Source organism: Microchirus variegatus (genome assembly GCF_963457635.1).
Source record: "Microchirus variegatus genome assembly, chromosome: 9".
Lineage (NCBI taxonomy): Eukaryota > Metazoa > Chordata > Actinopteri > Pleuronectiformes > Soleidae > Microchirus > Microchirus variegatus.
This window is the reverse complement of record NC_139810.1, coordinates 28,504,478-28,515,041: the sequence shown is the minus strand read 5'-3', so window position 1 is coordinate 28,515,041 and position 10,564 is coordinate 28,504,478. Positions and strand designations below refer to the sequence as shown.

General features: G+C 34.6%; 1 protein-coding gene across 1 annotated transcript; it reads left to right on the top strand.

Moving 5' to 3' along the window:
- Positions 1–7,829: 7,829 nt before the first annotated feature.
- On the top strand, positions 7,830–10,183 carry tnfrsf9a (tumor necrosis factor receptor superfamily, member 9a; the record flags this gene model as incomplete). The annotated part of the gene is made up of 7 exons (XM_083895550.1): positions 7,830–7,962; positions 9,024–9,143; positions 9,243–9,380; positions 9,472–9,544; positions 9,624–9,727; positions 9,827–9,991; positions 10,071–10,183. The coding sequence occupies 7 exons, from the start codon at positions 7,830–7,832 to the stop codon at positions 10,181–10,183; spliced, it is 846 nt and encodes a 281-aa protein (XP_083751676.1).
- Positions 10,184–10,564: the final 381 nt, after the last annotated feature.

Sequence of the window (10,564 nt, the reverse complement as noted above, 5' to 3'; positions counted from 1 at the left end):
TTGACAAAAACGTCATACTATACCATGTCGTCCAAAATCTGAATAATTTTTTGAAAACGTTTTTTTGGTCCAAAACTTGACAAAAACGACATAGTATACTATGTCGTCCAAAATCTGACCAATTTTTTTAAAACGTTTTTTTGGTCCAGAACTTGACACAAACGTAATACTATACTATGTAGTACGTCCTACTATACTATGTTGTCCATAATGTGACCATTTTTTGAAAAAAAGAAATTGGTCCAAAATTGTACAAAAACGACATACTATACTATGTCGTCCAAAATCTGAATAATTTTTTGAAAACGTTTTTTTGGTCCAAAACTTGACACAAACGTCATACTATACTATGTAGTACATCCTACTATACTATGTTGTCCATAATGTGACAATTTTTCGAAAAAAAGAAATTGGTCCAAAATTTGACAAAAACGACATACTATACTATGTCGTCCAAAATCTGAATAATTTTTTGAAAACGTTTTTTTGGTCCAAAACTTGACAAAAACGTCATACTATACTATGTCGTCCAAAATCTGAATAATTTTTTGAAAACGTTTTTTTGGTCCAAAACTTGACAAAAACGTCATACTATACTATGTCGTCCATAATGTGACAATAGTTTAAAAAAAAAAAAATTGGTCCAAAATTTGACAAAAACGACATACTATACTATGTCGTCCAAAATCTGACCAATTTTTTGAAAACTTTTTTTTGGTCCAAAACTTGACAAAAACGTTATACTATACTATGCAGTACGTCCTACTATACTATGTTGTCCATAATGTGACCATTTTTTAAAAAAAAAGAAATTGGTCCAAAATTTTACAAAAACGACATACTATACTATGTTGTCCAAAATCTGACAATTTTTTGAAAAAAAAAAATTGGTCCAAAACTTGACAAAAACGTCATACTATACTATGTAGTACATCCTACTATACTATGTCGTCCATAATGTGACCATTTTTTGAAAAAGAAAATTTGGTCCAAAATTTGACAAAAACGACATACTATACTATGTCGTCCAAAATCTGACCATTTTTTTGAAAACATATTTTTGGTCCAAAACTTGACAAAAACGTCATACTATACTATGCAGTACATCCTACTATACTATGTCGTCCATAATGTGACCATTTTCTGAAAAAAAAAAATTGGTCCAAAATTTGACAAAAACGACATACTATACTATGTCGTCCAAAATCTGACCAATTTTTTAAAAACGTTTTTTTGGTCCAAAACTTGACAAAAACGTCATACTATACTATGCAGTACGTCCTACTATACTATGTTGTCCATAATGTGACCATTTTTAAAAAAAAAGAAATTGGTCCAAAATTTGACAAAAACGACATACTATACTATGTTGTCCAAAATCTGACAATTTTTTGAAAAAAAAAAATTGGTCCAAAATTTGACAAAAACGACATACTATACTATGTCGTCCAAAATCTGAATAATTTTTTGAAAACGTTTTTTTGGTCCAAAACTTGACAAAAACGTCATGCTATACTATGTAGTACATCCTACAATACTATGTTGTCCATAATGTGACCATTTTTTGAAAAAAAGAAATTGGTCCAAAACTTGACAAAAACGACATACTATACTATGTCGTCCAAAATCTGAATAATTTTTTGAAAACGTTTTTTTGGTCCATAACTTGACAAAAACGTCATACTATACCATGTCGTCCAAAATCTGAATAATTTTTTGAAAACGTTTTTTTGGTCCAAAACTTGACAAAAACGACATAGTATACTATGTCGTCCAAAATCTGACCAATTTTTTTAAAACGTTTTTTTGGTCCAGAACTTGACACAAACGTAATACTATACTATGTAGTACGTCCTACTATACTATGTTGTCCATAATGTGACCATTTTTTGAAAAAAAGAAATTGGTCCAAAATTGTACAAAAACGACATACTATACTATGTCGTCCAAAATCTGAATAATTTTTTGAAAACGTTTTTTTGGTCCAAAACTTGACACAAACGTCATACTATACTATGTAGTACATCCTACTATACTATGTTGTCCATAATGTGACAATTTTTCGAAAAAAAGAAATTGGTCCAAAATTTGACAAAAACGACATACTATACTATGTCGTCCAAAATCTGAATAATTTTTTGAAAACGTTTTTTTGGTCCAAAACTTGACAAAAACGTCATACTATACTATGTCGTCCAAAATCTGAATAATTTTTTGAAAACGTTTTTTTGGTCCAAAACTTGACAAAAACGTCATACTATACTATGTCGTCCATAATGTGACAACAGTTTAAAAAAAAAAAAATTGGTCCAAAATTTGACAAAAACGACATACTATACTATGTCGTCCAAAATCTGACCAATTTTTTGAAAACTTTTTTTTGGTCCAAAACTTGACAAAAACGTTATACTATACTATGCAGTACGTCCTACTATACTATGTTGTCCATAATGTGACCATTTTTAAAAAAAAAGAAATTGGTCCAAAATTTTACAAAAACGACATACTATACTATGTTGTCCAAAATCTGACAATTTTTTGAAAAAAAAAAATTGGTCCAAAACTTGACAAAAACGTCATACTATACTATGTAGTACATCCTACTATACTATGTCGTCCATAATGTGACCATTTTTTGAAAAAGAAAATTGGTCCAAAATTTGACAAAAACGACATACTATACTATGTCGTCCAAAATCTGACCAATTTTTTTAAAACGTTTTTTTGGTCCAAAACTTGACAAAAACGTCATACTATACTATGCAGTACGTCCTACTATACTATGTTGTCCATAATGTGACCATTTTTAAAAAAAAAGAAATTGGTCCAAAATTTGACAAAAACGACATACTATACTATGTTGTCCAAAATCTGACAATTTTTTGAAAAAAAAAAATTGGTCCAAAATTTGACAAAAACGACATACTATACTATGTCGTCCAAAATCTGAATAATTTTTTGAAAACGTTTTTTTGGTCCAAAACTTGACAAAAACGTCATGCTATACTATGTAGTATGTCATACTACACTATGTCGTTAAAAATGTGACCATTTTTTGAAAAAAAAAATTTGGTCCAAAATTTGACTAAAACGACATACTATATACTATGTCGTCCAAAATCTGACAATTTTTTTGAAAAACAATTTTTCGGTCCAAACCTTTACAAAAACGTCATACTATACTATGTAGTACATCCTACTATACTATGTCGTCCATAATGTGACCATTTTTTGAAAAAAAAATATTGGTCCAAAATTTGACAAAAACGACATACTATACTATGTTGTCCAAAATCTGACCATTTTTTTGAAAACATATTCTTGGTCCAAAACTTGACAAAAACGTCATACTATACTATGCAGTACATCCTACTATACTATGTCGTCCATAATGTGACCATTTTCTGAAAAAAAATAAATTGGTCCAAAATTTGACAAAAACGACATAGTATACTATGTTGTCCAAAATCTGACCAATTTTTTGAAAACAATTTTTTGGTCCAAAACTTGACAAAAACGTCATACTATACTATGCAGTACGTCCTACTATACTATGTTGTCCATAATGTGACCATTTTTAAAAAAAAAGAAATTGGTCCAAAATTTGACAAAAACGACATACTATACTATGTCGTCCAAAATCTGACAATTTTTTGAAAAAAAAATATTGGTCCAAAATTTGACAAAAACGACATACTATACTATGTCGTCCAAAATCTGAATAATTTTTTGAAAACGTTTTTTTGGTCCAAAACTTGACAAAAACGTTATACTATACTATGTAGTATGTCATACTACACTATGTCGTTAAAAATGTGACCATTTTTTGAAAAAAAAAATTTGGTCCAAAATTTGACAAAAACGACATACTATATACTATGTCGTCCAAAATCTGACAATTTTTTTGAAAAACAATTTTTCGGTCCAAACCTTTACAAAAACGTCATACTATACTATGTAGTACATCCTACTATACTATGTCGTCCATAATGTGACCATTTTTTGAAAAAAAAATATTGGTCCAAAATTTGACAAAAACGACATACTATACTATGTCGTCCAAAATCTGACCAATTTTTTGAAAACGTTTTTTTGGTCCAAACCTTTACAAAAACGTCATACTATACTATGCAGTACGTCCTACTATACTATGTTGTCCATAATGTGACCATTTTTAAAAAAAAAGAAATTGGTCCAAAATTTTACAAAAACGACATACTATACTATGTCGTCCAAAATCTGACAATTTTTTTGAAAACATTTTTTTAGTCCAAAACTTGACAAAAACGTCATACTATACTATGTAGTACATCCTACTATACTATGTCGTCCATAATGTGACCATTTTTTGAAAAAAAAAATTGGTCCAAAATTTGACAAAAACGACATACTATACTATGTCGTCCAAAATCTGAATAATTTTTTGAAAACGTTTTTTTGGTCCAAAACTTGACAAAAACGTCATACTATACTATGTAGTATGTCATACTACACTATGTCGTTAAAAATGTGACCATTTTTTGAAAAAAAAAATTTGGTCCAAAATTTGACATGAAATGTGTCTGTGGATGCTCAGGCTCAGTGGCCTAATGGATAAGGAGCTCCCCTTGTAATACAAAGACAGTGGGTACAAGTCCCGTTATAGTCATACTTTAGTAAGTTGTTCAAAGAATATATGTTGTTGTCAGAAATGTCATACTATATCATGAGGCACATACCTGTGACATTTTTGAAAAAAAAAGATTTTGGTCCAAAATTTGACAAAAACGACATACTATACTATGTCGTCCAAAATCTGACAATTTTTCTGAAGAAAGTTTTTTTGGTCCAAAACTTGACAAAAACTTCATACTATACTATGTAGTACGTCCTACTATACTATGTCGTCCATAATGTGACCATTTTTTGAAAAAAAAAATTGGTCCAAAATTTGACAAAAACGACATACTATACTATGTCGTCCAAAATCTGAATAATTTTTTGAAAAACGTTTTTTGGTCCAAAAACTTGACAAAAACGTCATACTACACTATGTCGTTAAAAATGTGACCATTTTTTGAAAAAAAAAATTTGGTCCAAAATTTGACATGAAATGTGTCTGTGGATGCTCAGGCTCAGTGGCCTAATGGATAAGGAGCTCCCCTTGTAATACAAAGACAGTGGGTACAAGTCCCGTTATAGTCATACTTTAGTAAGTTGTTCAAAGAATATATGTTGTTGTCAGAAATGTCATACTATATCATGAGGCACATACCTGTGACATTTTTGAAAAAAAAAGATTTTGGTCCAAAATTTGACAAAAACGACATACTATACTATGTCGTCCAAAATCTGACAATTTTTCTGAAGAAAGTTTTTTTGGTCCAAAACTTGACAAAAACTTCATACTATACTATGTAGTACGTCCTACTATACTATGTCGTCCATAATGTGACCATTTTTTGAAAAAAAAAATTGGTCCAAAATTTGACAAAAACGACATACTATACTATGTCGTCCAAAATCTGAATAATTTTTTGAAAAACGTTTTTTGGTCCAAAAACTTGACAAAAACGTCATACTATACTATGTCGTCCATAATGTGACAATAGTTTGAAAAAAAAAAATTGGTGAAAATGAATCAACAACACATAAGAACACCTATAAACACACACTCCCCCGGGGTGTCAACATAGACAGTTGTGTATTATTCCTATACGGCAATTTAACATGGGTGCGCCTGAGTACGGAAGTGCATTGCATTCATTTAAAAAATAATAAAAATAAAGGACTTGTGGTCATCCCCCCCCCCCCACCTGTTTTTCAGAGTAATTTCTTTTCCTGAATTATCAAGATACTTCGATCTCTTACGAGAACCTCCAACCTGCAAGTGACTCCCATGGACCTATGGTGACTCCTGCATGCACATAAATGCCCCATCAACTTTCTACCGTACTGCTGTCCATGTTACTGCCATGGACGAGCTCTCAATAAAGTAATAAATGCATTTATTGTTTCAAATGCTCAAAAGACTAACCCTGGAAAAAAATTGCTCCCAAAAACAGACCAAAAGATTAATTTCAATGAAAAACAGAAATGATTACTGTGAAAAACAAAAACAACAAACACTCAGCGTTAATGTTGAGGCTGATCAGTGTTTCTACAATCAACTACCATCTTATCATCTTATCAGTCAGGAAATTTCCCAGATTTTCCAAAAGTCAAAGAGTTTACTGGCAGGAAAAAAAACCCCAAAAAACACTTCCCTTTTCAAAGGAAGTTGTTGTGTTTTTAGGAAGAGACACACCAATTAACAAGTTTCAATTTAGCCTTGTACAATCAAGATGCTGCACTTTCTGTTTCAGTTTGGTAAACGGCCTGATTCTCCAGTGGTTTCCAGGCGAATGATTAAAATTGTTAATCACCAGCAGCAGGTGATAATGATGGTGATGAGACGGGGATTTTAAAGTTTTCCCTTTGCCCTCTGAAGAATCTCGTGACTATTTTGCGCGGTGAGTAACTGATCTATACTCTCTTACATGACTCGTCGACAACTGCGCTGTTTGCCACCAGTGGAATTTCATGGAATCAGGAACAATGGGTATAACATTACATGACAGTTTGTAGTATAGTTTTCCCAGAAATTCTGTATTATGCAGTCCCTCAATGTGTGTGTGTGTGTGTGTGTGTGTGTGTTTACAAAAGCAGGAAAGTCCCTCAATGTAATGACATCACTTTAAGATTTGTTTACCAAATAACAGCGATCTTTAAATGTTTAAAGGTGGGGAAATTACCACAACTGCTTTACTTTTGTTCAGGTAAACACTTTCTAAACCATTTTATTTTATTTTATTTTATTTCATTCACAAATAATAATAATAATAATAATAAAAAAACAATGCAATATAAACACAAAACTGTCCAAGTCTTGAATGAAAAGCAGCAGAAAAAGGAGTAATCTTATTTACTCTGCCCCTTTATCGCAACGAATCAACTGACATAGGATACGAAACTATCTTCAAATAATATACACAAAACAAAACAAGTAAATAAAATAGTCATAGTCCAACGCAGCCACAAAAAAAACAAACAAAACAAACAAAAAAGGATAATAATAATGAGCTCCAGGAGATGAATGATAACAAATAAATGACTTAAGTGAGTAGAATTAGAAAAGCAGCTGTGGCAGTGGTGCTGATAAAAAAGAAAGAAAGTAACACTGTAACAGGAAATGCTGACTGTACATTCATGACTTGAACATGAAAAACCTCCTAATTTGACTGTGTGTTGATTTGAATGAGGGAAATATCTGAAGAGATAATGAGATCGTGAGGACTTTCCATGAAAGTTATTAATTTAATGAGCCCTCTCTCTCTCTCTCTCTCTCTCTCTCTCTCTCTCTCTCTCTCTCTCTCTCTCTCTCTCTCTCTCTCTCTCTCTCTCTCTCTCTCTCTCTCTCTCTCTCTCTCTCTCTCTCTCTCTCTCTCTCTCTCTCTCTCTCTCTCTCTCTCACACACACTCTCTTGTATGTGATTGGACGACTTTTAAACGCTCCTCCCTTTCATACAAAGTTGGCTGCTGACTGCCTTGTATGTCATTGCACAGGCTGCAGCACAGAGGGATTTCCTCCTAAAAGACAACAGCACCTTAAGGTTCAAAGAATGACGTCAAAGACTTCATTTGTTTAGGACGAAATCTACAGAATTGAAAAAACAAAAAAACAAGTGTGTTTGCAAAAAGAAGAAGAAAAAAAACAGGAAGGAAGAGACACCTGGGATTGTCCTCAGTCTGGATTGACTCACGTTGTCCCAGAGATGCTTTTATCATCGTTGACCACAAGGCTGGAAAAGATGTTGTGGGTGACGGCTCTGACTCTGCTCATGCACAGCAGCTGCTGCCTGTGCAGTCCTGCACAAAAAGACACAGGATGCATGAAATGGATCATTAATGGCGATGACGTCTGCTGTGATGCCTGTTCTCCAGGTGAGTGATAAGATTTCATACCTTTAGACCCAGCATTATGTGCAGTGTGTAGTTTAAAAAAAAAAAAACCTCAAAAAACCAGCAAGATAACTGCAATGATTTATGTCTTTTTCCTGCCGTTGTATTGGAAGTCCTCTCTGTCTATCCGCGATCACCTGTACTTAAAAATAATAATAAAGGAACAAAATGCTAATACTTTATTAATATACTACCAATCAGCTGTTTTTAACCTTCAAAACCTCTAGCGCGGAGCCAGTTTAAAGCATTCACTTCACCACGTTGCACATCTGTGGATATACATAATATTCCAGTCAATGGTGGTTTCCTGTTACCAATTGTAGTTTCAGTGGTTTTTCAGCTAATACCACAACAGAGAGATAAGACCTGGATGATTCAGCTGTCACTTCAAATCAATTGGAGTTGTTAAATGCACTTGCATGCGTCAGGTAGTGCAAAGTCTCCAACGTGACTTTTCCACGCTCTTTTGACCCCTTGACCTCTGGTTTCCTCGCGAATGAGGAACTCGTTCAAACAGCCGTTCTGTGTGCGTCTGTTTGCAGGACACCGACACTGAATAATTTTTTGAAAAAGTTTTTTTGGTCCAAAACTTGACAAAAACGTCATACTACACTATGTAGTATGTCATACTACACTATGTCGTAAAAAATTTGACAATTTTTTGGAGAAAAAAAATTTGGTCCAAAATTTGACAAAAACGACATACTATACTATGTCGTCCAAAATCTGACACTTTTTTTGAAAAGCTTTTTTTTGGTCCAAAACATGACAAAAACGTCATACTTTACTATGTAGTATGTCATACTATACTATGTCGTCCATACTGTGACCATTTTTGGAAAAAAAGAGTTTGGTCCAAAATTTGACAAAAACGACATACTATACTATGTCGTCCAAAATCTGACAATTTTTTTGAAAAACATTTTTGTGGTCCAAACCTTTACAAAAACGTCATACTATATTGTGTAGTACGTCCTACTATACTATGTCGTCCAAAATGTGACAATTTCTTGAACAGCCGTTCCGTGTGCGTCTGTTTGCAGGACACCGCCTGGTCAAAAAATGCGGTGCGAGCCGAAGCGATCTGTGCAAACCCTGCGAGGCCGGGACCTTTTCAACCAAGCCTTTGGCTGACAGGTGTGCCACGTGTACCCAGTGTGTCGGTATGTATGTTTATGTGTATACCGCGGATGCTTTCCTTCACTTACGTGCAATCGGACCATCTTGAAGAGCTCTCCTTTCGTGTCTCGGGGAACGTTTAGGTGCCCAGGTCCTGGTGAAGGAGTGCACGGCTACAACAGACACCGTGTGCGGCTGTGAAGACGGACTCGTGTGCGGCAACGGCGTCTGCTCCTTCTGCGTGAAGAAGTGTCACAAGGGCTACGAACCTACAGCGGATCGTGAGTTAAAAACCGACTCACTGTACATGACCTTTGACCTATGCACACACATAAACCCTAGATAAGTAAACTGAGTGGGGTTTTCCTGCAGGTTCTTGCCGACCATGTCCAGAAGGAACCTTCAATGACAAGACTCACCAGAAGTGTAAACCCTGGAACACAAAGTGAGACAAATACCTGGCTCTTTTTCTTCTTCTGCTGCTGCACTGACTTAATAAATAAATAAAATGTCATTTTCCTAAGGTGTCAACACGTTGGTGAACACATTGTGTCCAAGGGAGACACAACAACAGACATTAAATGTGCCAACAGCACAGTTAGTCCAGTGCAGAATAAACCCCCACCTGGTAAGGCTCAATTATTATTATTATTATTATTATTATTATAATATTCATTTATTCTCATGTATTTAAAGCCAGTTTTAATGTCTCGCTGTTCTCCACCAGCTACGACAGAACCCGTCTGGCCTTATCTGTTCGTGTTCACGCTGATCGGCCTGGCACTGATCGCCTTCAGCGTCAGCAGCTTCATCGCGGTCTTGAAAAACCAGAAAAGACAGAAGACAAAAAAGTCGCCCGCGAAAAACACGCCGATCATCAGGACCCCCACAGGTGAATATTCCTCGCCCCGGGTTTCCCCAATCGTTCGGAATAAAAACATGCGGCAAAATGTCTGATTTTTCTTTTTCAGATGATCCTCGACCATTAATAGCAATCGAGTGCAGTTTTCACGAAGCTCAACAAGAACAAGGCAGCACCGAGTCGGTGGACTCCAAGGACTCTTCACATCAGCTCATCAAGTGAATCAAGAGCAGGCAAGAAAAGCCTCACTGCAATAATCGAAGCAGTCTAGACTCTGTCCAAAAAAACAAAACAAAAACCCCTTTGTGCTAACATTATGTTACAGTAATTACACCAAGATGCAATTTTTTAGTAGGTTTTGACTGACACAGGAAACTTACACATGGGAGGGGAGGGAAATTCTGAAAGGGACCAAAACAATGTGGGACTGACAAGAGTCTATTCATCATGTAAATGATGTTTTTCCCCCTATTCAAAGCAGCTGCTTCAGAGAAGCCTTTAAATAGCTACGGAAGATCCAAATCATTACATTTTGACATTAGATAACATTAATAACAGTAACAGCTCATTCATTCCCAGAGCAGGCCGGACACAGCTGACACA